Raw genomic sequence first — 26625 nt, forward strand, 5'->3', positions numbered from 1 at the left:
TCACTGGCTGGTATAGTTTAGTATTCACTTGGTGACTGGGAGGATATACTTAATAAATTAATTAAATTCTTACTTTTTACATTTATGTTTGAAGATTTTAGGTGTTGCATTTTTTATTGCTTATTCAAGTTTATTTTTTATTTATTGCAATGAATCTCTTTGAGTGGAAATCAAAAAGTAGCTAAATGCATAAAGCTGGAATTTGAAATAGTTTTAGAGAGTTAAATAGTGTTAAAGGTATTACATATATAAGAAAATAAATCCGATTTGAAACACTAAATAAAATTACTTGATAAAACAATTTTTTAAACAATACAAGTTACATCTGTAGTGAGCAGATGTACTTCTTTTGCATGGTAATGTACTGGAATATTTTTGAAACAAAGGAAATTCCTGTTCTGTACTTCGCTTTTCATATCTTTGAAATTGAGAACAAGACTTATTTAGGTTTTTGAGTTCACGTTCGCTATCAGCCTAGAATCTGAACTGGCTTAAGTTGAATAATCTAGAAATAAAGTATGTTTAGCTGAAGGAAGTGGTAGTTATCTAATGTTGTTTTTCTATCTCAGTATCTCAAGGTGCTTGCAAATGTGTAGTTTGAATATTTTTTTAAATGAAAAATGGAGGCTTAATTTTAGTAAATCTAGGTTTAGCATAGATTTTAATAACTGATATTGTATTTTAATTGCACTTCTTTTTATGTTAATCCATCATTTTTTAGTCCGTTTAAATTGCTTCAAAAACTGCCCATCCTGTTACACCTAGTTTACTGACTGTATATCTGAGCTTACTACACAGCTATTGCCAGAGCAACAGTTCGTAATGTTCCCAGGTCTGCAAAGCTGCAGGTGAGCTTTGGGGAAGGGAGCATTTGTGGCATCAGCTTGTTGCATGGCATCTGATTTTTCACTGCAGCTTTCCGAGCCCAGCAAGGAGAGGTGATGAGGATGGCTTGTCGTCTGGACCCTCGAACTGGCTTCCAAATGGCTGGTGAATGGCTGAAGTACCAGCTCACAGCCCCTGTTGATACTGGTCCCATGAACTGTAAGTTACCTGAAAAAAAAAAACAGCTATGTGAGATTTGTGTTTTCATTCAAGCCAAGAAGAAACTTCTTTGCGCTTTATTTTTTTTTCCCCTCTTTTTTTTAAGGGGGAGGCAAGACTCAACACTAAGCCTTCAGACTTTTAAGGTGTTTGCAAGTTAAAAGCAAAATCAAATAAAAACCACCCTACCCCAAATTTAACCCTTTGCAGTCTCGAATACCTAATGTAAAACCCCTGGCTCCTCCTTTCTTTTCCCCAAATATCTGCAAAACAGATGGCACCTGTCCCTCTGATACAGCTTTACAATTATCTGGGCCTTGTTATCTCCGTAACATATTATTTTTGCCCAGGGAAGCTCTGCTTGTCTGGCAAATCCCTCTGTCAGTCATCTTGCTTTTCTCCTGTGAAGGAAGGTCAGTTGGTGCTCTGCAAAGGAACACCGAGGGCAGTCTTGACTGCAGTGCTGAGTCTGGTTTGTTGGTGTTGCTCCCTGTACTATCTCCAAGATCAGACTTATGTCCCAGGAGCCTTCACCTGAACGAGGCAAATCACACGGGAGTACCTTAATTCTCCAGGTGCATCCCTGCCAGACATCTGCAGGGAGTGTTGTGTGACCAAAATACTTGTGTTGTGCATGCGGGGAGGAGCGTGGTGAGAGCGCCAGTGTTCTTTTCCTTTCAGCTAAGACAGGCGAAGGTCTCTGCTCCATCTTCTCTCCATCCTTTGTGCAGTGGGATGCCATGACCTTCTTCTCAGAGAGCGTTGTCAGCCAGATGTTTCGAACCCTGGATAAAGACGTATGTGTACCACGTGCTCTTGCCTGCTCCCCTGGCTTGTTCTGGGTTGACATGAGTGGTTTTTGTCAGCTGCGTGGTCCTTGAAAAGTTTGTAGTAACCAGTTAGCTCCATGCAAAATCCCAAGATTGTTTGGTGAGTGATTCTGAAGAGCAGTAGTGACCCTTCTTTAGATGGGACCAAACTCATATTGGCTTACTCTGTAAGGCGTGTCTTGGTTCTGGATGGTAGGCCATGGGAAGTCACAGGAGAGTGCTTAGGTGGGATGCTTTGCCATAGCCTTGCTAGAGGACAAGAGAACTGCTTAAGCGGAAATTTCCTAAGTTTATTGCTTTTAATCATTCCCTGATTAGATTTTAAAAAAATTTATTTTGGTTTAACTTTTAACTAAATGAGAGAAACCCGTGCTCAGGGAGTAGAAGATCAGAAGCAATTTCTCTCTGCTTTTTGTTCAACAGCAGGCAAATCAGAAGGAAAGTGGTTTTTTCTCAGTTTGATGTAGACTGTCTGGATTTTATTTTAATCATATTAGCCTGCTTATGCAGTTTAGTTCAGCATTCTAATTACAGTAAAATAATTATATGGGTTGATATGGTTAGCTAAGCATGAAATCTATTGGAGAGAGACAAGAGGAGAATTGGGAGCCATACTGAGACAGGGGAAAATTGCCTTCCCCAGAGGTGCAAGCAATATTATGGGGACTTGAGAGTGACATCTCAGGACTGCCCTACCAACAATGGCAATGCTGCTGTCGTTTTTCCATTAGCAAGTGCACATAGCACACAGTTAAATTGAGGTTTCTGCTGCTTTTCTTTCTGCTTTGAGAACAGCTATGTTCAGCTGAGAGGCCTGATACGATAGCAGCAGCTCTGTGGCCTCGCTCTAGAAGTTGCAGGATGTGTGCTACAGGCTGAATTACTGAGTGTTGCCTTCTTTTTTCTTTCCTTCTGCTTTCTCTTTCCTGCCTCTGTAGGAAATACCAGTGAATGATGGCATAGATCTGCTGCAGCTTGTCCTTAATTTCGAAACAAAGGATCCTCTCATCCTGTCCTGTGTGCTTACCAATGTCTCTGCTCTCTTCCCATTTGTCACTTACCGACCAGAATACCTACCGCAAGTGCTTGCCAAGGTAGGTACTTGCAGACCATACTAAAGTCAAGTAGGTTTTTTGTTGTGCAAGGCCCTGGTACTGAACTGCAGGAGTTAATCCTCTTGGCATTACGGTCAGGGAAGGACTGTCCTTCATATTAAAGATGGGGAAAAGCAAGATTGAGTCTTGTTCAAGAAGAAACAATGTCAAATAACACACATCTTGCAGTCCCTGGCCTTAAGTAATAACATTAAGTGCGCACTCTGGCCAGTAAACAGTTTTATTTCAGGGCCTCACTGAGGGTTGATCTGTCACCTTAATCGAGGGTTCTTCACTGACTTTAATGAAATTGCACCAAAGTCTTATGATCTGTTCCTTGAGCTCAAAACACACGAGTGCTAGATATTAACAAATGACATGAGGTTTTGGATTTTTCCTCCCTTTTCTCACAGCTGTTTGCTTCAGTTACCTTTGAAGTTATAGAAGAAAGTAAGGTATGTCTGAATTATTCTCTACTAATAAGCTAAAACAGTTAGATCAAATCATATTCTGTTTAAGAGAATGCTGAGTCTGAAGACTCTGCTGTAGTAGGCTTCTCAAAGCCTGCTCCTGGAAAGGGACGGGAAGCCTAGGTACCTGTTCTTGGTTGACATAGTTGAATAAGCTTTGGCTCACAAACTTAGAAGGCCACAGGTGTGGTCTAAGGCCAGTGCACTTAGTCCCAGTATCTCTGCTGGCCTTCCTGGGAGTGAAATCCCTTCATTTGCTGTGGGTACTCTTCAGTGATGGGTGTACATGACTGTGAAGGATGGCTGTAAAGCTGCCAGCTACCTAGGGAGTGCTGGGAGTCTTGAAATAGTGAGCAAGATCCATGGCATCCTCGCTCCTTGAGCACAGCTTGTTCAAACGTGGGATTCTTGGGTTGGCTACTGTTCCAGAGGAAATTCGGTTGTTGCATGATTGTTTGGGGTGGGGGGGTGTGGAAATGCTCTTTTGATCTGTACTCAACAGTGCAGAAAACTGTTTGTAATGCATTTGTGTCATGAAGATACCCTGCATTTGTCTGAACTTTTGTTTTGTTGCATTGAAGTTTGTTATGTCTGTCCAGGCTCCTAGAACTCGAGCAGTGAAGAATGTGAGAAGGCATGCATGCTCTTCAATCATAAAGATGTGTCGGGATTACCCTCAGCTTGTCCTGGTATGTAAATTCAACTCTTATCATGAAGAGTCTTGCCTCAATTTCAGCTGGATTTTGTGGGATCTTCAGCTTCCTTGGCTACAGCTTCTGTTTGTCTTCCAAGAAAAATTCCTGCTGTGCAAATGGCAAAGTGTTTTATTTCCTGCATCTCCCTTTTTCCCCGCCCCCGAAAAATTTTCTTCCTGAAGAGTTGAATTGTGAAGTGATGAGTTAAATGAAAAGGTGACAGGTTAAATGTGTAAGGGATGAGAAGGAGGATACAAGCAGCACTAGATTCGGTTTTTGGGAATGTTTGCTAAATTTCAATTTTTTCACTTGTGGTGGTCTCACTTGATTCCTCAGCTGAAGGTGCTAGCAATGACTAATCTCCAGATTTCTTCTGTTACTTAACAAAATGTAGGAGCTAGAGGAGAGTATTTGTTTTCTGGATTAGCTTCAGGAGACTAGAAAAAAACAAACACATTCAGAATTCATGAGCCGGTGTTTAGTTTGGTTTTGCTGAACTAAAGAGCCTGCATGCAATACTTGTAGCTCTGAACTCCTTTCTTTAGCAGTGTTTGTGTGGAGTGGCTCTAGGATTATGGGAGCACCGTAGGCCATTGCTAGTTTAAACAAAGACTTTTTTGAGGATGCTGATTAAGGTAATTTAGGGGTTCCAGTCTGCATTCTGCAATAGCTGCTAAGAACTAGTGGGTTTATCTTTGTCTCACTCTACTGGTCCTTGAACTACAGCTCTCTCTTTCCCACGGCCAATCGGACGTCCTCACTGGAAGAGCCAAGGGCCCAAAGCTGCCCCAAAATATGTTCATGTGACTTTGCTGAAGGGGATGATTGTTAACACTTATACAAAGTTCCAGGAAGACATGGTTTTGACTAGAGTGGGTAGGGAAGAAACTCAACCACTCCTGTGGAGATAGCAATAACCATATGAATTGTTATTAACGTAGTTGTGAGCAAAGAGGTTGAATAGTCCCAAGTCTGGCACTTGAGAGCCAAGGGAATGAGCTGCTTTCTGTGAGCAAATAAAAGCACCAGAACTGTTCTGAGCTGTAACACTGCTCTAAGGGAAGAGAGAAGGTTTCCTCTGCTTATTTCAGTCATTCTGGAGACTAAAGTAAACTGGATGCAGGATGATGATAGAGGGGTAGGGAAGAAAAGAGGTTCTTTTAGACTAAACATTCAGAAAAACTTGAGACTGAGAAGGAGATGGCTTTGTAGAGAAAGGTAACAGACATGCTTCTCCAACTGTTCTGTGTAGTACGGTACACCCCACCTCTGCCTTCCCCAGTGGCCCTCCTCCACACCAAATGCATGACACTCTTCCACCTGGATGTCTTTTCTAGCCAAACTTTGAGATGTTGTACAACCACGTGAAGCAGCTGCTCTCCAATGAGCTACTTCTGACGCAGATGGAGAAGTGTGCTCTTATGGAGGCCCTCGTCCTCATCAGCAACCAGTTCAAGGACTATGAGCGGCAGAAGGCTTTCCTGGAGGAGCTCATGGCTCCTGTTGCTGGCTTATGGCTCTCCCCAGAGATGCAGAGGTATGGATCATTTTTCTGAGCTTTGAGCTGGAGGTGTTGCAGAGGAGGCAGTCTCTTGCCTAGCAAGAGGATGCACAAACCAAATGAGGGTGGTGGGGTGCCTCATGAAATCCTGTGCAGTCATTGTAGGAATAGCTTTCCTGCGGTTCAGAAACTGCCAACTGAGTCTAAATGCTGTTTGTTGACAGTTGCTAGGTAAGAGTTGTTTAAGATGATAGAGGAACACTTCCCAGCGTGCTCAAAGCATTTGCAGAAAATCAGAAATAATGATGTCTTTGCTCATCTCCAGGAGAAGCTAGGAAGCTGAGCTCTCCTTACTAAAGCTGAGGTGTCCCGTAGCCCTGGTCAGCTGGGCATGCATGAGAGTTTTCCCAGCAGGGCTGTCTTCAAAGAGACTCAAAGGTTTTGGGTCCCCATGGCCCAAGACAACTGGAGATGTTTGGAGAGAGTGCACGTCTCTGGAGCTTTTTATCATGTTCCCATGTAAAGTGTGGAGCACTAGCTAGTCTCTCTAGCCTGCTCTATATTTGTTAAGATGATTATTGCCAGTGCAAAGCTCTGCTCAAATTCACTAGTACGAACAATAATCCCCATTTCTGTCTTTTGCTGCTGCCAGAGTCCTCTCGGATCCTGAAGCCTTTATCTCCTATGTGGGTGCAGACAACAAAATTGCCGATCCAGTCTTAGAAGATCCTAGTGGTCTGAACCGCTCTAGAGTGAGTATCATTACTAGGAGAGGTGTAATCCTTAGCGAGATGGGGCTTGCCTCCTTCCAACTCTCATTTCTGTTGTGGTTACACACAAGATCTCTCCTGATCATCTACTTCTCTAGGGTGTGGATCAGTAGGTTTTTCAGATTGCAGAATAACAGGCTGGCTTTTGCCTCTTTAAGCTACAGTAGGAAGCATATAGGCCATGCAAAACCAGATTATTCATCAAAGTAAAACACTACTCCCTACTCTTCGTGTAGCAGAGTTTGGTTTTGGAGAAGCAGTTGGTTTACGTGAATTTTGGAAGTGCGGTGCAGTGAATTGTGCTTTTTGAGCCAGGCAGTATGGAAAGTGTCGTGCTGAGACTGCAGCATGGAATGTCATTAAAATTCATCTGAGGAGATTAGTGTTGTTCGCATTGTTAGTGAAATGTCTTCACTTCTTGGACAGAGTGCAAATGCAGTTGCTTTCTTTAGGCCTGTAGAAGACACGGAAATGCAGTCCACAGAGCTGTCCTTATGATTTGGGGCTAATGCAATTTGACCACCGTGTCATCACAGATCTCTACATCTGTCCCAGCACATGAAGGAGATGAGGAACCGATGGTGTAGACTCTTTCTTTCAGAGGGCAACCTGCCTGGTTGCTTACGTACTCATGAGACTATTGTGCTTTGTCTAATAATGAGTCCCTAGGGCATCCTGCCGTGGCCAAGGGTAACTGAAGATGATGGAACATAAGCATGATTGTTTGCTACATTTTCTTGGCAGCAAACCCACCAGAGTTTGTTCCTGTCACCAGATTAGGCTCACTGTAGAGTCTTCCCTTTGAGACGGAATGATGACAGGTTTCTCTGGAAAGCTATTTATTCAAGTTGTGCGGTGGCTGAGAAACACTCTCTCCACATCTCTTGCTGCAGATAAGCTTTTGCGTGTACACCATTCTGGGAGTTGTGAAACGAGCTCGCTGGCCTGCTGCCGCTGAAGAGGCGAAAGCTGGAGGATTCCTGGTGGGATACATGCCCAGTGGAAGTCCAATCTACCGTAATCCCTGCACTGAGCAGGTCCTGAAGCTTCTTGACAACTTACTTGCTCTTATAAGGTGGGTCAAGTTGACTTGAAATCATTTATGTTGACTTAAGAATCTTTGAAAGCCGAGCTGTGATAAGTACATGGAATGCTCAGAGCACGCTCTCCCAGCGAAGCCAGCGGGAACACAGGCTGGTGCAGGTGCCCAAGTACTGTTCCTGACTGTTCACAGTGGGGAATGGCACTGGGGAAACTGGAGCCTTCTGAATGTTCATTGGCCTGGCCTACAAGAGTCCATCAAAGCCAATGGGAGCTTGGGCTGGGGTTGCCTCCCCCACCTCCACTGCTATAAATCTGCCACCCAGTTAATCGTTTCTCGACTAACATCTCTGCTCTGCCCTCAGGCCCTACAAGGCCACCTCTCCAGTTACCAGCAGGGCAGTCCCAGCTCTCATCGCATCCTGTTTGCGTTGTTCTCTCTTCAGTGTTAAATTAAGCTGGTTTTGCTGAACATGACCACCAGCTCCTGAAGGACTCTCTGCTATTGAAATCAGTGAATGCATACTCTCAGGCTGTTGCTACCTTGCAGTGCCTCTCGGCATGTCACTGGTGTCGCGTACATCTGGGGCAGGCAGAGGAGGGAGCAAGAAAAGGCAGAAAAGGGAAATCCTGAATAACAAAGTTGCCAGAATTATAAAGAAGGAATCTCTCTCAGGCTAACTGCTGACAGTGGGATTTTGCCAGGCTTATGGGGCAATTTTGTGAGATAACACTACATGTTAAGCACTTGAAAACTTGAGACTCTGTCCTTGGCAGGAGCCTGTTGAGAAAGAACGTTGTCAGATCCACTTAGATTTTTCAGCTCCCAGGTCTGTGAGGAAAGGAGCCCTATTACTCTCCGTCTAGTCAGATATGACTGATAGTCGCTAAGCTCAGGACTGTGCTGCTTCCAGTGAGAAGCAAAATGCTGGTCTGGTAGGACAAGGTGTGCTGTCTTGGCCCACCCTAGCTGTGCTTCTCATCACAAAGCTCTGTGTAGCACAGCAGGTGGCACTTTGGCCAGCGAGCACCTTCAAACCGTCTTGTTATGGCTTTGGAGCTGTGCTTTAAGTGTTTTTGCCTTTTATCCTGGAAGGCTGAAGATCCAGTTGATGAACTTTTGGGAGAGGTTGGGTAGAGTAGAGTTGCCTGAGTAGAGGTAGCCTCATGCCATTTCTTCCAGAGCCTGGAACATGCTTCATATTTTGGGAGACCAAATAAACCATCGCCCAAGGTCTGAACAGGCTGCAACGGATAGACTTTTTGCTTGTGTAATTGCTGTTCTTGCCAGAACTTACGCATTATTAAAAACACTTGAGATATCTGTTACAACAAACTTAGGAAACTATTGTCAAACTCCATCACTACCTGTAAAGAAGCAGAAATTCTGTGCCTGCTTGTTTACCACCTCCAGGAAAACATATGAGCTGTGTTCTATTGCCAGCGCTTCACCATCTACATAGAGGAAGAGGCTCCCTGGCTGTGTTTTGAGATAATGCATCCACGTTGTTCAAGCATCTCCCCTGCAGATTAAAATTTTTTCTGAGCACGTGGTAGATAACGCACATGGAGCAGTGTGTACTTCACTCAGAGGTATCCGGGCTTTTCTTAAGGCTGGATGCTCCAACAAGAACCAATGAATGGTGTATTAAGAGCAGTAGATCCTCCACTTCATACCTTTCCTGGCTGCTGCTAGATGTTGAGGCCTCTTTGTGTGACAATTGCAAGCTCACAGTTGTTCAGTGCAAATTTTGATGATGCTTATGTCTTTCTGGAGAAGCTAGAGCTTGTGCTGTGGAGCTTCTGGTGGTTTTTTGCTGGCTTTGAGTGCCTTCCATGTACTGCTTCCTCAGGCCCTCTTCAATCTGTAGCAGCCTGTCGGCAGACAGGAAGTAGAGGGATGTGAGGAAAGCTGGCTGGCAGGAAAGTCGCATGTGTTGAGGTTGCCTTCAGGAATATAGTTGCATTACTGCTTGTGGATGGATGCTTCTCTTAGCTCTATGCCATTAGGCAGCTCTCTGTGAGAATAAGCAAGGTCCAGTGTTGCTCGTGTGCTTATGCAGGAAGCAGATGTGGAAGTCCTCACAGATTGTGTGTGCTACTGTGTGAGCAGATCTGCAAGTAGCAGCAGCATAGATGCTACTGAGCTGCTGAGTTGAACACCAAGTCAGGCACCAGTATGCCAAAAAAAAAACCAAAAAAAAAACAAAAAACCCAAAAAAAACGGCTTTTTGCAGGCTGAGCAGCTGGGTCTGCTGCTCTCTTGATGTTGTGTGGTATTCTTCTGCTGTGTTTGCAAACAGAAGCCATGAAAGCTGCTAAGCCACTGGGTCTTTGCCAGGGTAAGTAGCTTGAAGGTAGATCATGGATGAGACCAAAGAGCTGAGAGGAATGAGAGGGCATCCAGGTAACAAGGAAAAATAAGGTAGTTTTGAGTGGTATAGACAGCATGGTGTTTTCCCTGCCAGCCTGTCTTTTTGTGCCTACCCATATTTGTCGCTTGTCTTGATAGCTATATTTACCAAATGATTTTGAGGTTGCTTTGTTAATCACTGCTTACAGCTTTTTGAGTGATGATTTTCCTGTCCTCTGCGGTAACTCATTTCATCTAGGTGCTTTCTAGCTTCTGGCTCAAATTGTTCTCTCCTAAATTCAAACCCAGATCATGATCTCCACCTTTAGATAAAGGTGCATTTCTGGAATCAGTAGCTGCATGAACTGATTGGCGCAGCACCTTTATTGTGCTGAGATTTGCTCATGTTTTGTCACAAAAGGACTGGTGAGGCTCAGCAAGTGCTTTACATGGACAAAGGCTTTTTTGGAACTCCCCTTGATGAGATGCTGTCATTACCAAGGCATTAATGCTGGTGAAAGAATTGTTGGATAGACATGGATGCTATAGACGTTTTCAGTGTAGAGGGCTCCAGCTTTAGATCAAGATTCTTCAAGCATGGGCTGTCCTAAAGGAAGCATCTTCTGGCCTTCAAGCCCACCTCTCTGGGCATCAGACACTCTTTCCAGCAGAGCTGTGACCATCACTGAAAATACACTCCCTGAAGTCCTGCCATATCCTTTGCTTGTCTTTTCTGAAGCATAAATGTCTCTTTAATTTTGTTTTCCCATGTTATCATGTTTGTGGGATGCCCAGGCATGGCTGCTCACTGCTGAGAGTCTCAGCTGCAACGTACCTAGGGGCCACATCTTCATCATGTATGAGGGCTGTTGGATGCCTTTTTAACTCCCATGGGAAGCAGCTGATTAGCCATTTTCTCTCTGTTACCACTGGGACCTTGCTGAAGTATTAATTAAGGGAGATTGGCCTGTGAGTGAACATCTGCCCTCCCAACTGTCAAACTTGAGCAAATGCTTCAAGGACTCTGAAACAACTAAGGACCATGACCACAACTTCAGGATATGACTGTCTGAGCCATCCTGATGGTGTTAGAGCAGTGGGATTTCAAGGTTCACCCCTGCAATTTCACAGTCCTTGTGTTTGCCGCCCAGCATGAGGCAAAGCCAACACTGGCATGGAGCAGGCAGGAGTCATACAAGAGGAGATTATTTTAGTAGCTAGGTTTCAGGATAGCCTCAAGCAGAAATACACAGTTTTTTGAGTCAGTGGAACAGCATTATCCAGCCTTTTGTGGAGGCTAGGCTGCTCTCTAGCCCCTCTTGGGAAAGTAAAACCAGCTTGTGCCCCCTTTGAGGCCTGTTGCATGGTGTTAGATCCAGCCCAGAATGAGAGTATGAGTCATTAAGAAGTAATTTATGTAGCTCTTATGAAACTCACATACTTGCCTTCCTCACGTGCAGTGAGCAGGGAAGTATTTAACACTTGCAGAGAGAAATGGGACAGTTACCGTTTCAGAGCTAACTCAGGTTCTCTGCAAACTCAGGCAGACGTCACTGCATCGGAGTTACCAGGGCTGTGAACAGAGACCTTAAAAAAAAAAAAAAAAAAAAATCATTAAAACGTGAGTGAAAGCTGAGACTCTGGAGAACATACTGAGGTCTGTCCGCGCTCCCTTCCCCCAGCCATTCCCATATAACCCCCTGCTTTGGGAAACGCTGCTCTAGGGGGAGATACTGAGTTGCCCTTGATCACCTCTAGCAGCAGGTACAATGGCATTGCAGTTTTGGAGGAGGCTGCAGGATTTGTGCTGTGTGCAGCTGGCGACACCCAGAGTGGAGGTCTGAGGTCTCAAAGGAGAGAGGTAGGTGAGAGAGACACCCCCTGCCGAGTCCAGCTCTGAGTGTCAGTACCCTGGCTAACAGGGGACCCATTTTGGCCTGGATGGCAAGAACCAGCCACCCATGGTTGAATTGGTGTCCCTCGCGGAGAGCTGACCATGGCCACCTCCTGATGATGCGGAATTGTTCCCGGCTGTTTTCCAGGGGGCACGTGTCTGCCATGAGTAACATCTGATCGGGCTGATGTTCTCCCTAGAGTCCCTCCAATGCCACCTGCCATTCTGGGGACTGTGACCCATCCCTGGGGGGCAGTGTGTGTATTTTGGAGCTGAAACAGCCCCTCCTTCTGCAGGGGCCTTAGGTGCAGAAGATCTTTTGAGATGATAGAATCTGCGTCTTGTCAGTTTTTAAAATACATCCTCTGATCCCTTTGGCCAAGCTAACAAGCTGTTGCCAACATCGACTGGAGAATTGCTGGGAGTTTTGTACTGCCAGTACTTTCAAGGGGTGGGGTGAACTGAAATAAGTGGAGGGGGCAGCCAGGAGATTGAGGACATGAGGCGGAGTCACTCCATGTCTCTGTCGGGTCAGCTTCCCCAATATTTTTGCAGGTGGGGAAGGGGGATCCCATGCACACGTGCTTGGTCTCACCTTCCTCATCGTCTGCCTCAGAGGAGCTGTTCACAAGCTGAAGGAGAGGATCCCACTGTCAAGGGCAGAAGGGGTTGACCCACATGAGTATAAACCAAGTACTCTTCTATTTCAGGACTCACAACAAACTCTACATGCCAGAGATGGTGGCTAGGCTGGGGGAAACATTTGCAAAGGCCTTGGATATGCTGGAGGTGGAGAAGAATGCCATCCTAGGTAAGGGGCTTCTCTTGGGGAGGAATGGGCAGATTCTTGGAGGTATTTGAGGCAGTGGTCCACCAATAGCAGTGGAAGTGAAGAGGGGCTGTAGATCCATCTTCATAGTATTCACAGCTCAGCTATTGTTTGAACCTGCTGAAATGAAGAAGTTAAATTATTGGTTTCAGACAAATTGGTTTCTTCTGCATGAAATGAAGGGTCCCCTAACCAGACTGCTTATCCCAGCTGCGTAGTGGTCTCTGCACTATGGCATTTCAGGCTGGAGAGACTGGGAGTGTTTGTTGTAGTTGTGTGCCTTTGAGCAGAATTACTGCTCCACAGAATCCCTGAGTACTGGTGCAGAGACCGGTCCTGGAGGGCAAGAGCCCAGTCCTGCATTACAGCCTTGTCATTTGTTTCCAGACAGTATTTTAGAAAGAGGCTTTTGGAGCCATCTTAGAACAGGTTTGAGCTTGTGGATAAAGCGTGGACCATGACTCTGGAAACTGGGGTTTAATTTCAGGTTCTGACAGATAGTGAAATACTTTGTGGAAGTTGCTTTGTCTTCCTTATCTCTGTTTCCTATCTGTAAAATGAGGAGATGCTTCCTTTACCTGTTTTCTGTGACCTGTAAACTCTCTGTGAACCACTGCACATAAAGCAGCAGGGCTTTGATCTCTGCTCTGAACTTTTTAAGATCGTAGCTCAGTGGTAGCTTGTGTCCCAACAGAGGTGAATACAAACGTGAAGGGCTGGTAGAGGAGCTGTACAACTGTCAGCTTTGCTTCTGACTGGGTTCCGATAGCTCCAGTAAGTTTTGCTTTGGAGAAATGAGGGGGTTATAGCAACCTTAGTGAGAACACCTCTGCTTTGGGTACAACCAACCTGAACTTGGCTGCCCTCTGAGGGGAGGTTCTGCCCCAGGGGTGCTGCACCTCTTCCCATTTGGCTGCATGTTGATCTTGCCAAGTGCTTCCCTCGCTGCCATCGAGCTGGCTGGGGCCTGCCCAGCACACTCTGAAGGTGCTCTGTGCTCTCTCATTAATGTAACTGAAGCTTATTCTTTCCTACAGGTCTCCCTCAGCCTCTGCTGGAGCTTTACGACTCTCCTGTTTACAAAACGGTCTTAGAAAGGATGCAGGGCTTCTTTTGTACCCTCTACGACAACTGGTAAGAGCATGAGATCTCCCGTACACAGTCCATCGTTGCACAGCTGGAGCAGTAGGCTGTTGCTGGCTGCTGACTTCTAGAGTTAGACTTCTCATGTGGGCTGTATCCTATAACATCCAAGTATGAGCTGTAGTGGTGAACTATACTCAGTGGTTGCAAACTACCACATAAGCATGGAATGCAGTCGTTTGAAAAAGTACCTCAAAATGTGGATCTACTTTTAGCTCTTTTGCAGATAGGTAGTCTGATCGGAGCACTTATCTGATATCCTGACCTAGTTTGTCTCTTTGCCACTTTTAATCATGTTAGGACACATCAGCACTTGAAAGTGCATTTTAGTGCTTAAATGCTTAATTCATTGTCCCTCTGCAGGTGTCCCAGAAAAAAAAAAATTAGTGTGCTAAAATTCCTCTATAGTATTTGTTTAAGAATACAGCAACTATCTGATCTCAAGGTGATGGTACTTGCAGCCTTTGCAGACCAGAGGTATGGTACCTGTTATCTAGCCAAGTTGCAACTGAATTGTTTTTTGTTGAAGTTTCCACATCCTGGGAAATGCAGGCCCTTCCATGCAACAGGATTTCTACACCGTTGAGGGTCTCGCCACGGAGCTCCTCAGCTCAGCTTTCATCAACCTCAACAACATTCCTGATTACAGACTGCGTCCTATGCTCCGTATCCTTCTGTCATTGTCTCAGACCAGCTAGGGAGGCTTTGAGCGTGTAAACTGAAAACCTGGTGGCTTCCTCCCATCGTTTTCAGTATGGCCAAGCCAAAGAAGGGTGATTGAGGAGGTAAACAAACAAGGATACACCTGGTGTGGATGGGGTGTGAGCCTAGGAGGGCATGAGCAGAAACAGCAGTGCATGGGGTCAGAGAGAATAAATGCAGAGGATTTGTGTGATCCTGGAGGCACCATGAGAGGTGGGTAGTGCATTCTGGGGGTAAAGAGGGCTTGGATAGTGTGGGAGCTTCACAGTAGCATGTCTGAGTAGATTTTGGGCTTGTATGGGAGACCATCCAGGGTTCCCAACCCACTTTCCAGGGTCAGACATTCAGTCTCCCAGCTAGGAAATAGGTGCTAAGCACCCTTTCCCAGCTGAACTGTTGGGAGAAGAGGCTGAATACCTCATGCTCTTGCTGCCACCTAATTCAGGGCTGTGAGATGATGGGCTTTGAGGTGTCTATTGCCTGGCCTCCCAGTGGAATGGGCTGGGTTGGGCCGTGTGCTGCAGTCTCCCTGGCAGCTGGCTCTATGTGCTGGGTCTCTTCCTTAACTAGTCTGTGCAGGTGTGTTTGTGAAGCCCTTGGTACTCTCCTGCCCTTCAGAATACTACGAAACCCTTGTCTGCCCCATGCTGGGACCACTCTTCACCTATCTGCACGTGGTAAGAAAACAGCTTGTCTGATGCCTGTTCCTTGGCAGCCCAGACTCCTTGTAGCAGCTGGCAGCAATGTGTGAGAACATCTGTCTCTTCAAGACCAGCAGAGACAAGGGCAGAACCTTGATGCTTAATGATTTTGATGCTGTTTGGTGGGGGGTGGGGTTGAGGTGCATTGAACCCTGGCTGTTGCACAGCACTCCTTGCTGTGAATTCAAGCCTGTGGATATCGGCTCCTCAACCTTCAGCCCTGAGAATTTTTGCGTTTTTTTTTTGTTTTGTTTTGTTTTGTTTTTTTTTTTTTGCCTGTGGCTCCTCATTTTCCTGATAGGTCACTCAAATTTCTGCAGCCAACACAGCCACAGCATCTTGCTTTGGTAGCAGTTCTTGCCCCATTCAGAATTGGGCTTGGCATGAGAGCTGTGTTTAAAGCTCTTGTTGAGCCTCTGTCATCAGCTGTCACTTTGCAAGGGAGAGTGGCACTTGGGCCTTGTTACATTGTGTCCAGCATGGCTCTTCAGGAAGGTACTGAATCTTCCCTTTTGTCTTGAACAGAGGTTGTCTCAGAAATGGCAGGTGATCAACCAGCGAAGCATGCTCTGGTAAGCTTTCACCCCTTGATATGAGTACTAAAAAGGGGAAATGGGGAGTGGGATGGAGCTTTGGCCCTTTGCCCAGGGAGCAGCCCTGCCAGCAGAGGGCTGGAAAACGCTGTTTGCCCAGATAATGACTCGCTCCCTGTGCTGGGTTAGAGGGCATGCTTTAAGACACTGGCTCTCTTCACACTAAAACCTGTTCTTCTCAGTGAGGATGATGCTGCAGATGACAACCCTGAATCTCAGGAGATGCTTGAGGAACAGCTGGTCAGGCTGCTGACCCGAGAAGTCATGGATCTCATCAGTAAGTTAAATCAAGCTGAGTGCCCTGGGATATTTGGGAAGTTTGCCCTGGAGGGGACAATAGCAATTTCCAGTGTCCAGTAAAACTTTAATTATCATGCCCAGTAGTATTTAACATCATCCTTAGAAGCTAGGTGTGAGACAGTTAGCACTGCCAAAATCTTAGCAAAAACCTAGTAAGAGATCAAAAACTTCAGAAGACAGTTCTTCTTCAGAAGAGAGCCCCAGGTAGGGCTCCATGTTTTTGCTCCTGTCCCTGTAGGAGTCCAGTCCTCCTTCGGAATCTGGGTTCTCTCTTTCTCTACCGTGGAGTGTAATAGGGGACATTGATTTGTGGATAACCTAAGCATAGGGCAGTTTTGTGGCTGGCAATTGCCATGTCTGTAGCCAGACAGAAGGGAAGAGTCCCTCCCCCCGCACAATCTCCTTTGGGTTCCCTTTCTCGAACATTGTGTTTTTGCCAGCTTGCCTTTGAGCAAAGAAACTGGGAAAATTGACTCTGCATAGAGATTACAGGTCCTCAGTCTAATATCTCCTTTACTGATCTGCCTAGTGGCCTTAAGATGCTGCTCTTCTCAGGTGATAGGCTTCAAATGGTTTTGCACGTTTCTGGTTCTCAGTAGTTTGAAGCAGCCACTGTGCAGCACGTTCCACTGTGGGAAGATGCTGTGGGTGGGGTGTTCCAGCCTTCCAGGTAGTGCAGTATTTGGCTTTTAGACTGGGCTTTCAGATTCTCTAGGTACTGTGTAAGAGCTGGGGGAGCTTGAAGCAGCTGTGAGCCCATCAGAACCTGCAGGATAATCTGTGCATGTTCTGAAGTAGCGTCTTCCCTTTTCTGCTCCACTGACCTGCAACTGTTTTTACAGCTGTTTGCTGTGTTTCTAAGAAAGGTGTTGAGCATAACACTACTGCTGCTGTAGACGGAGACGGTGAGTAAATGCCTGCCTTTGCCTTTCTTCCCCTTGGTGTGCGCAAGCACTTTTCCCATTTGTTCATGCACTTCTTGAGGGAGAGGCTGGCCTGTTGCTGGAAGTTCTGTGTGAGGGGTATAGGTTTGGTAAGAAGCCTTCAGTTTCTTTGGCAAGAGGTTTTCCCAGTGTGTCTGGGGGCTGCAGAAGAACCCGAACCCCTAGGTGCTGTAGGGTTCACAGGTAGCATGTTGGAGCAGCTGATTCTTAAGCTACCAAGAAGAGGGCTGAGAAGAGGGGGATGTGCATGGTCTTCCTGAGAGCTGGAGGTAGCCAGTTGGGTGCCCTTCCTGCCCCACAAAGGATGGGTGCCTTTTGCTTGGAGAGAGACGTGGCAGGCTGTGCCAGCATACTGATTCTGTGTGCTGTCCCCTGGTCCCTGGCTTAGTTAGCACTGTTCTTCCCTGTGTCTCCCTTGGTCCTTGGGAGGCCATGTTCACAGTGCTGCCTTTGCTCTGCTCTGCAGATGATGAGGCGATGGCTACGGACGTGACTCCCCCTGCCAGCGCAGAGCTCACTGAGCTCGGCAAGTGTCTGATGAAGCAGGAGGTAAGAGCACACGCTCTGACTTCCACTGTCCTTTCTCTGTACTCTTTGTCGTACTTGTCTGTGGTGCAGCCAGATGCTGCTACAGAGATCTAGGCTGCTGCAGCATTCCCCAGTGTGAGAATCTTCTCTCAGGACATAGGTGTTAAGGGCCTTGTTAATGGTTGCAGAAGCCCCAAAGCAAATGGGGGTGGGGATCCAGTATAAGGCACAGCTACAGAGGTTCAGCCCTTCAGTGGGCAAGGCCCTGGGCATTCAGCCCCCAGGGTGCTCCCTGGCTCTGCCTTCATCCTGGGTTCCAGCCTTCACGAGGAAGAACTTCACACAGCAGCTCTTACTTTCTGTAAAATCTGCCAGAGCTGGCACAGGAGCCAAAGTGTTACCACAATCCACTGTGCAGAGAACCTTTGTCCCAATACCTCCGTACTCCTCTCTTGCAGACTCCTCAGAAGCTTCTGCAAAGCCTTTGCAGTGACTTGAGAGTAGCAGCTGATGGGAGTCCATGGGTGCTCCAGGGCCTTTCCAGGGGAGATGAAGGGAGCAGGTTTGCTTGACGTTGGTTCCTCAGGGCATACTGGGTGCCTCTGAGCACCTTCAGCTGGAGTAGCAGCAGTAGCATGCATCGTTGTCAGAAGATAGCCCCAAGGAGCTCCTGCAGAGTCCCTGGATTGCTTCTTGGCTCCCTTCAGGTCTGAACTCGGGAGGTGGGAAATTGTTCTTCTAACTGGTTTCCCTCTGATTCATTTTCAGGATGTTTGCACTGCACTGCTGATCACTGCCTACACGTCCCTCTCCTGGAAGGACACCTTGTCCTGCCAAAGAACCACAACACAGCTTTGCTGGCCGCTGCTCAAACAGGTACCTCTGGGAGGAAGAAGGGATTGATTCTGGCAGGATTGGGAGAGTAAGCTCTGAATGTTGTGAGAAGTGTGGCTGCTTCACTCCTGGGCACCCTCTCCCTTGGAAGGACCGAGCTGCTGCAGAAAGGCAGTCGTATCAGTATCCTGCTTCTGTACTGACAGTCCTTCTTCTCCAGGTGCTTCCAGGAAACCTCCTGCCTGATGCAGTCTCCTGGTTTTTCACAAGTGTGCTGAAGGGCTTACAAACACACGGGCAGCACGATGGCTGCATGGCAGCTCTTGTCCACCTGGCTTTCCAGATCTACGAGGCCTTGGTGAGAAACTCTACTCTCTATCCGAATGCGAGGTTGGCTGGGGAGTGGTGGAAAACTAATCCCATGCCTGCTTGGGTAGGGGCAGAGGAGCTAATGGTCCTCCAAGGAGGGCAAGGCTGCTCCTCTAGGAGAGTTGTGTTAACCACACTTCTCCCTGCAGCGCCCTCGCTATGCTGAGCTGAAGGTGGTGATGGAGCAGATCCCAGATATCCAGAGGGACTCTTTGGAGCAGTTTGATTCAAAGCTTCTCAACCCAACACTGCAGAAGGTGGCAGACAAGCGCCGGAAGGATCATTTCAAGCGCCTCATCACAGGTTGCATTGGGGTAGGTGATATCCTGGAGGAAAATGAACCTGTTTGGTTTCACTGCAGAAGTGAGGGGGCAGCCAGTCTACCTGCCTCTCCCCAGCCACCCCTGTTCCCAGCCAGGAAGCTGTTGCAGCATGTTCTCAGTGTTTGCTCTGTCTCTCTCCAACCTGGAGGTACCGTGGGGATGGCAGTACAGACTGAGCAGCCCTTCCAGTACTGAGAGGCAGGGTGACCTTGCACAAGGGTGCCTGGGGGAAGGGGGTGTTAAAATGTTTGAATGAAGCTACTGGGTGGGTGCTGGGCTTTTGTGAGGATGGTGGCATTGGAGTCTGGTACATTGGGTTAAAAGTTGGGGAGCTGGTGCACTGGTGGCACCCCAAGGCACTTGTAAGCCTGAGATTCCACAAAATACAAGCATGGGGTCCGGGCCTGGGGATTGCTCAGAATCTGGGGTCTGCCTCTGATCTGCAGGCAGGCTGCCCCTGAGTTGGGGGGGGGAGGGTGAGGCTATGAAGGCAGTAATGACCGATGCCTGCCTGCCTGTCTTCTGCAGAAGCCACTCGGGGAGCAGTTCCGCAAGGAGGTTCATATCCGGAACCTCCCATCTCTCTTCAAAAAGGTGAAGCCATCACTGGAGACAGATGTGCTAGAAACTGAGGATGGAGAGGGCCTCACTGCATTCTTTGAGCCCTGAGCCCGGGATGCTGCAACCATCTCCTTCCCTACCTTCTATTTCATCTCTCTTCATAGTAAGCACATTAGATTCTCCTTGCCATCGCCTCCACAAGCGTTCATCTGAATAAAGCCCCTTACAGGTCCTGTCCCATTCTCCTCCCTACACTAGGATAGGGCCTGCGGTGGCATTTGAACCAGTCTGTTAAGCTTTCCCTGATTCCTTTCCCTCCCCTCCATTGGATGAGCATCTTTAGACCTCTGCAAGGTGGGAGCTGAGCCCATAGACTCCATTAGGTAAAGCCCGGTCATCCTGTAGCCTTGGGTCGCTCTTGCTCCACTTGTTCATCCCTTGGGGTTTAGGATTAATGCAGAAGGCAGAGTAGTGCGCCACATGAAAAGGGTCTACCAGAATCTTCCTGTGGGTGCTAGTAGCCAGGCTTTGTAGGGAACACATCAGACACTCCTGTCACGCCGATCAGCACTTTTACCTCGCAGACTGGTATTCTGATGGATCCGTTTCCCTCCAGGATTGCTGAGCCTGGGGCTGAGGGCTGCGTGCTGGGAAGCCTAGCAGCGCCCTAGGATCTCCCTCGAGATCAGCCTTTCTAAGGTGCAGCTGGTCTCTAGGAGGCGGCATATATACATGTATGTGTGTATATATGATCGTACAGTTTGTTCTACCCAGAGCCAAATGGAAGGCTTTTACTTTGTGCCAGCCTTTCTTGGACATCTCTCAGGGGGAGCAGGACAGGTTTTTTTTTTATTATTATTATTTTCTTTTTACCATACCCTGTAGTCTAGAACATGGCCAGCGCAGGGTACACAAAATCTGGACCAATATCTGAAACACCTGCCAACCAAAAGGGATCTCTTCACCCTGTTGCTGTGGAGGTGACAGTAGCCTGTGTTTTTACCCAGTCTGGTACTTCTGAGAATTGCATGGTGGGACAGGAGGGGTGGGGTTTATACTGCAGTTTACAGGGGGGAACCAGGTCAGAAACTGGGTTTTAGGTGAGGTGGGACTCCATCAAGCCACTCCAATCTGCAAAGCTGGTTCTTCTTACACAACAAATGGTTCACTTGATCTATCCTAGCGTTTGCACAGGAGCTGGGGGCGTCTGTCCAGAGCTAGCTGGTAGCTTTGCCATCCAGGAGACAGAACAAGTAGTAAACTGTGGTGGGTAGAGAAGGTGGTGTCTCCAGTTGGACAGACTGGACAGAAAAGCTGGGGTTGAGAGGGGTGGGAGCACAGAAAGGAAGAGCAGGCCTTGGGAATCCAGTCACCCTCCTGCTGCTGCTGTTCCACCAGCACCCTCCACTTTCCTCCTGGCCTCAAACTTTTTTAACCTCTGAGCTAACATGGCTCCTGGCTCTAGCAAAGGCTGGGTGTATTTATTGTGTTGTGATATTTTTAACATTCTGTGACTTCATGCTAGACACAAGGGGTTTTTTTTTAAATGGTTTTTAGAACCGTTTTTGTAGGAATGTTTAAATCCGAAGCTGTCTCTGAACTGGTTGTTACACCTCTGAATGTCAGTAAAGCTATTCCAGTTTCATACACATGTTGTCATGGTTTCACTTTTATACTTTTATCTGTTTCAGTAAGGTCTGAGGCCTCTGCTCTCCCCAGACTGCCTTCCTAAGGCTCGTTCAGCACTCCTTAGTCCAGCTACTAAAAAGGGAACACCTTTACTGTAGTCAACATGCATTATCAGGGAGAGGATGAACCATTCCAGACTACATAATTAAATTAGAAGGCGAGAAGAAAACTGCATTTTAAAGTATTTATATACTGGTTTACATTAGCTCCACAACAGCTGTTAGGTCCCAGTTTACAGCTTGAAGGGTACATGTCGCCAAAGTGAAACCCTTTGGCATGGCTATTCCAGGATAGGTCCCGTAACGAGTATGGGAAATACGCAAAGCAATGGCACAGAAAGGTCCATATGCTACTGAAGTAGCCCCCAAGCCCAACTCTAGCTGCTGCTGGGAGGAGCAATGTCTTGTGATAGCACTGTAGTTTAGGCAAAACTCTCTCAGCTGACCTCAGTAACATGGGAATAGGAAGTAGCTACTGCCTTTGGTCTGTCCCCTCACCCGATGAAGGTTGCATGAAAGGTCTCTCTTACAGAACCCCTCAAAAAGGTGGGCCTGAGCAACATCAATGTAAGTTTTTTGTTACAAAACTTTTTCCAAAGTCCCAGCTGAGCATAGAAGCTCCTTCTGCTTGTTTAAACTGAAAGGATCCAGATAGAAATTACTATTTTTTCAAATGAGATTAACAACTAAAGGACGTTTACAATATTAGTAACTACAGCCCAACTGAAACAGGCAGTGAAAAAGTATGATTTGCTATGCTAAATTTTAACATTTTAGTAAGGATTGACTTAAGCAACTGGGACACACTCAGTCTCTGAAGTTACAGTTCCCTCATCAGCTCGTCAAGAGAGACTCACAAGCCAAGACCTACACGGTGCTGACTAACAGTACTGCTCACCACTGAGACTAACGTGCAAGTTCTCCCAGGGTTCCCTGGGTGGAGACAGGCCTTTGGCTGTCACTTGCCCTCCACCATCCAGTTCTGCTTCAAGGTCAGCCCAAAGTACCTTCAGTCACTGAAAGGGAGAACAGAGCAGTCAAAACTAACACCTGGGGAGAAATGCCTTACCCTGAGCGATTTAAGAAGGGACAGTCCCTCCTTACAGAGCACGTTTTTAAACGCTACCTTTGCACAGAGAAGCCCAGTACTGTTGTCATGGAATCATAGAATGGTTTGGGTTGGAAGGGACCTTTAAAGGTCATCCAGTCCAACTCCCCCTGCTGTGGGCAGGGATATCTCCAACCAGGTCAGGCTGCTCAGAGCCCCATCCAACCTGGCCTTGAATGTTTCCAGGGATGGGGCATCCACTTCTCTGGGCAACCTGTTTCAGCATCTCACCACCACCCTCATCATAAAAAAATGGCTTATGTCCAATCTAAGTCTATCCTTTTTCAGTTTAAAACCATTACACACCTTGTCTTGTCATTACAGGCCCTGGTAAAGTCTTTCTCCATGCCCCCTTTATAAACTGAAAGGCCACAATAAGGTCTCCCCAGAGCCTCCTCTTGTCCAGGCTGAACAGCCCCAACTCTCTCAGCCTGTCCTCACAGGAGAAGTGCTCCAGCCCTCTTGACAGTACAGCCTTTTAGCAATCACATTCACTACCCTGGAGCTGGTTTGAGACACCTGCAAAACAGTCCTGCATTGATACTGACTTGTTAAATCTCACTGACCTGCTGCAAAGTGCTTTACTACACTGCCGTATCAGTCCTTTTCACATACTGCATGCAATCTAAAATAAATGGTATACTCATCTTCAGACCTGCTGCCACTTTCTTCTCTGTGTATTATGGTCTCACAATTGTGAACAGCACAGAAGGAGACAGCTGTAAAGAAAAGCCTTTATTTTAGTCTGTCTCCTCACTGAGGCTCATTACCAACAGGAAAAAAAATTCAAAGAGGTGGTCCTAGGACTCAACAAGCCCATCTCAAACCTCTTGCCTATGGAAGATAAATTACCCCCGCAGTCAGGTGCAGGAAGCCTGGAACCGCAGTGCAGGGATACGTTTCCCAGCTACAGCCTGGTCACTCCATAGGCAGAGAGTCCAGCTCATTCAGGAAGCGCTGACACTTTCCCATCAGGATCTTGATGGCTTCGCTCACCAGCACATCTGGAGGCAGGATACCCGTCGACTCCACTGAAACTGCACAGAAACACAAGTCAGCACAGCCACAAGGCAGCTTCAGCCTACACCTGGCTCCAGCATTGCTGTCCCTCGTCTTCCCTTACACTGCACTTCTGCCAAGCCAGATCTTGACAGCCAGAGAAGAGGTTACATTTGCTGGCAGGAAGTACAAACACATTCAATCCTAAAGCAACACCAAACCACAACCTCAGCAGTTACCCAGTAGAATACAAATGTATGAATGCTGATGATGTGAGGGAGGAAGGGGGAGGCAGAGACCCAGTTATACATGCTGGCCAGTCTCTCCTTGTTTGCACAAACCACAGCAAGGCTCTTGTGTTCTATGGAAAATGAGGTACTTACAGATGTAATGGTTTCGCACTCTTGCAAGGCGCACAAGGTTTTTCAGACTGTCATGACGGAAAACTTCTCTGCTGAATGTGTCCAACCGTGCATTGGCTACTCTTGCCACCTTTTTTCCTAAAGGGGAAAAGATGAAATGAGATGAGCGCCTGCAGCAGATGGCTGCCTTCTGGTCATGGGAAGTGCGTACCCCTCAAACATGCGCTCCCCTGTCAGCAAAGACAGCAAAGCCACAAATATAAAGAATTAGCACATCCTCAACATGAAACTCCAACCTGACAGAACTGGTGTTTTCGAACAGTTCCAACCCAAACACAAAGCTTGTCCTGAGCAGGACACAAGAAATCTTCTCCACATTCTGCTGCTGGAAAGAACAAGCTCACTTGTCTTAAAGACAAATGAACAGCACTGAAAGCTTCAGCCAGCATCTGTACAGCTCCCCAGACAGACACCCAGTGCCTTAGTATTTCAGGAAGATCCCAGTTCATCACCCAGCTGTCACTCATGAGCGACAGCCACTCATCCATAAAACCAGACTCAGAAGAGCATAAACAGTTGCTGATCGGCAAGGCAACATCACAATGTCGTTTTGTCTCTACAAGGTTGGGCTCTAGTCTCTAATCAGGCTCTGCTAAGGTTTGTAAGCAACAAGGCACTTAGAGCAGCAAAGAAGTACCCTTGATGTTCTGGATCTCAATGACTCCAGGGGAAAAGCACTTCTGCAACATCTCAGCTGCCTCATCCTCAACAGGCTGCAGGAGAGTAATGTCAGGAAGCAGTCGATAACTAGCCGTGGCCACAGGAGAAAATTTGGCATGATCTTTACCTGCACAAAGAGTTAAGAGTTAAGGATGAGGGCAGGCCTCAGGGAATGAGAATGCAAGGATGCCAGGGCCTAAAGTTCCAGAGGGAAAACCAGTTCTCCACCCTTCTACTTCGCACGGCTGAGCCCTAGTCCAGGCACCCACCCTACTCCTCCTGCTGCCCCAGGACCCACAACTCACCTATACCCTTGACACAGTGCATAAGCACATCTATTTCCTGGCCAGGTCGCAACAGTGCAATGAGGATGTCATCGTGAACAGGTCGGAAGTCAGCATCTGGAAAGAGGTCTGTCTGATTCCCTAAGGGCACCCATGTCATATGTTTACTGTACACTGCAAAGAGAAGCCACAAGCATCAGCCAGCTGCTGCCTCAAAATGGATCGCTGACCTGTACAGGGCTGGAGAAGGCAAAAAGTAAGTCTGTCAGAATGAGGGAATCAGCTCTCTCTGCTCACAGGGCTGAGAGAACAGACCAAATCCTGTTGATCAAAAAAGAAAAAAAACAGCACCTATTTTTAGCAGAGATCTCACCTTTGTGATTGAAATACAGTTCATTAGGATCAGATGATTCCTTGGCTGCCTGAGGGTTTCGGCTGCATTTTATTTTCAGCTGGAACTGCAGAGTATCAATTTCTGTGCCTTCTTCATCTCCTGGGAAGGGGAGAACAGCATGAGCCTCTATGGAATCACACTTTTGTTCAGTTTATATGACCTTGATTTCCTGCTTTGGGGGAGACCTTCAATATTGCTATATGATTCAAGACTCTCACCTTGGTTTCTATATTCAAAGAGTCGAGGGTCAGCTCGGATAGGGATGAGGCCCAAGCGATGAGCCAGAATTTCATCCTGCACAATGGATGTGTTGTTGTACACAAAGACTTTTTCTACAGCCATTGTTGGCACCTCAGGGAGACAAGAGATCAAGTCAACATATGATGACAGTTGAACTACATGCCAACAGAATATCCAGCTAGAGTGTCTCTTCCCTCCCAGAAATAACTGCCCTGCACACTATTTGCAGTTGTATTTCTGCCAAACCAGGCTACCAAATATACACTTACACTCAACATACCCCCTTCCTCTTTTTTTTTTTTTATTTTAAAACAAATGATCACAAGAGGCGAAGGGCGGGTTGATCCGCAGACACTACCAACAGCACCATTGAAAGCAACAAGCTACATCCCTCATGCTGCTAACACCCGAACTCTCTTTGGGCTCCTGGCACGCACGCAGAACGGTATCTGCGCTTCTCTCCCAAACCCAGAAGCTGTCCGCAAGGGCTGACATAAGGCAGGACCCTCCCCGCTCCCCATCACGCAACTGCCCCCCAGCTCCTAGGCCGGCAGCCCCGGGCCTTCCCCGCGGCGGTACCTCGGCGAGCAGGATGCGGCGGAAGGCGTTGGCGATGGCGGCGTCGATGCCCACCATGTCGAACTCCAGCGCGCCCTCCTCCTCCCGGATGATGTCCACGCGGAACGCCTGTATGGGTCACGCGCCGCGGGTCACGCCGGGCGTGGGACCCGACCCGATCCGACCCGACCTCCCCGCTCCCGCCCCCCTCGCAACGGCCCCAACCGCCGGCCGCGCTCACCCACCTCCTCGAAGCGCCGCTGGTCCCAGGCGTCCTCGTAGCCGGGGTAGTTGCCGGGGAAGTCGGTGGTGTGGACCTGCGAGGAGGCAGACACGCGGGGCCGTGAGGGGGCCGAGGCCGGGGGCCAGGAGCCCCCCGCCGCCCCGCCCCGCCCCACGCACGTTGCGGACGCCGAACTCGCCCAGCACCACGCGGTCCCGCATCTCGTCGGTAACCCGTTTGGCCGCCATGGCCGCCACCGCCGCCAGCGGGGGCGGGGGAGAGGGAGAGGGGCGGCGCTCTCCGGCACGTGATGCGCCTCTGCCCGCCCACGCGTGGCCTCGCCGCGCCCGGGGAGCGCGGCACTCTCCCGCCGCTGGCCGGCCCGGGGTCCCTGCGACAGTGCATCCCCCTCGCCCGCCCTGCCCACACCCCCCCCGCCACCCCCCCCCCGCTGTCAGGTCGTTCCCCTAGCCCGCCGCCCCACTTCTCCGCCCTGTGCCACACACAAGATGGCGGCGGCGCCCACCCAC

The 26625-nt window shown here is 47.9% G+C and overlaps 2 protein-coding genes across 7 annotated transcripts in view; one reads left to right on the top strand and one right to left on the bottom strand.

Moving 5' to 3' along the window:
* Window positions 1-21168, top strand: part of XPO5 (exportin 5) — a 30886-nt gene extending 9718 nt beyond the window's left edge. For 2 of the 4 annotated variants that reach the window (XM_086745364.1, XM_086745366.1), the window contains 20 exons: window positions 916-1044; window positions 1726-1841; window positions 2813-2968; window positions 3382-3423; window positions 4020-4127; window positions 5471-5670; window positions 6287-6386; window positions 7298-7479; window positions 12403-12503; window positions 13559-13655; window positions 14194-14330; window positions 14946-15043; window positions 15593-15639; window positions 15843-15937; window positions 16803-16865; window positions 17371-17453; window positions 18201-18308; window positions 18487-18624; window positions 18785-18949; window positions 19487-21168. In XM_086745364.1, the coding sequence (XP_086601490.1) occupies window positions 916-1044; window positions 1726-1841; window positions 2813-2968; window positions 3382-3423; window positions 4020-4127; window positions 5471-5670; window positions 6287-6386; window positions 7298-7479; window positions 12403-12503; window positions 13559-13655; window positions 14194-14330; window positions 14946-15043; window positions 15593-15639; window positions 15843-15937; window positions 16803-16865; window positions 17371-17453; window positions 18201-18308; window positions 18487-18624; window positions 18785-18949; window positions 19487-19627 (2306 nt within the window). In that variant the 3' untranslated portion in view covers window positions 19628-21168. The remainder of the gene's footprint in view (window positions 1-915; window positions 1045-1725; window positions 1842-2812; window positions 2969-3381; window positions 3424-4019; window positions 4128-5470; window positions 5671-6286; window positions 6387-7297; window positions 7480-12402; window positions 12504-13558; window positions 13656-14193; window positions 14331-14945; window positions 15044-15592; window positions 15640-15842; window positions 15938-16802; window positions 16866-17370; window positions 17454-18200; window positions 18309-18486; window positions 18625-18784; window positions 18950-19486) is intronic. The other 2 variants (XM_086745365.1, XM_086745367.1) reach the window with 1 other exon arrangement.
* Window positions 645-26464, bottom strand: POLR1C (RNA polymerase I and III subunit C). Of its 3 annotated transcripts, XR_015258231.1 has the most exons (11): window positions 26275-26464; window positions 26118-26189; window positions 25894-26001; window positions 25293-25425; window positions 25054-25173; window positions 24702-24854; window positions 24374-24523; window positions 23698-23814; window positions 12288-12641; window positions 11306-11385; window positions 645-1053 (listed from the first exon to the last, which is right to left on the bottom strand). XR_015258231.1 is itself a non-coding variant. In XM_086745370.1 (9 exons), the coding sequence occupies exons 1-9, from the start codon at window positions 26341-26343 to the stop codon at window positions 23234-23236; spliced, it is 984 nt and encodes a 327-aa protein (XP_086601496.1). In that variant the 5' UTR covers window positions 26344-26463; the 3' UTR covers window positions 23036-23233. The 3 variants fall into 3 exon arrangements, 2 of the variants coding, with proteins under 2 accessions (XP_086601496.1, XP_086601495.1); XM_086745370.1 differs by lacking the exons at window positions 645-1053; window positions 11306-11385; window positions 12288-12641 and adding an exon at window positions 23036-23352 and having other exon boundaries at window positions 25293-25368; window positions 26275-26463; XM_086745369.1 differs by lacking the exons at window positions 645-1053; window positions 11306-11385; window positions 12288-12641 and adding an exon at window positions 23036-23352 and having other exon boundaries at window positions 26275-26461.
* Between the last annotated feature and the right edge of the window lie 161 nt (window positions 26465-26625).

The sequence above is a fragment of the Chlamydotis macqueenii genome, chromosome 3 (genome assembly GCF_036417535.1).
Source record: "Chlamydotis macqueenii isolate bChlMac1 chromosome 3, bChlMac1.mat, whole genome shotgun sequence".
NCBI classification, from domain to species: domain Eukaryota; kingdom Metazoa; phylum Chordata; class Aves; order Otidiformes; family Otididae; genus Chlamydotis; species Chlamydotis macqueenii.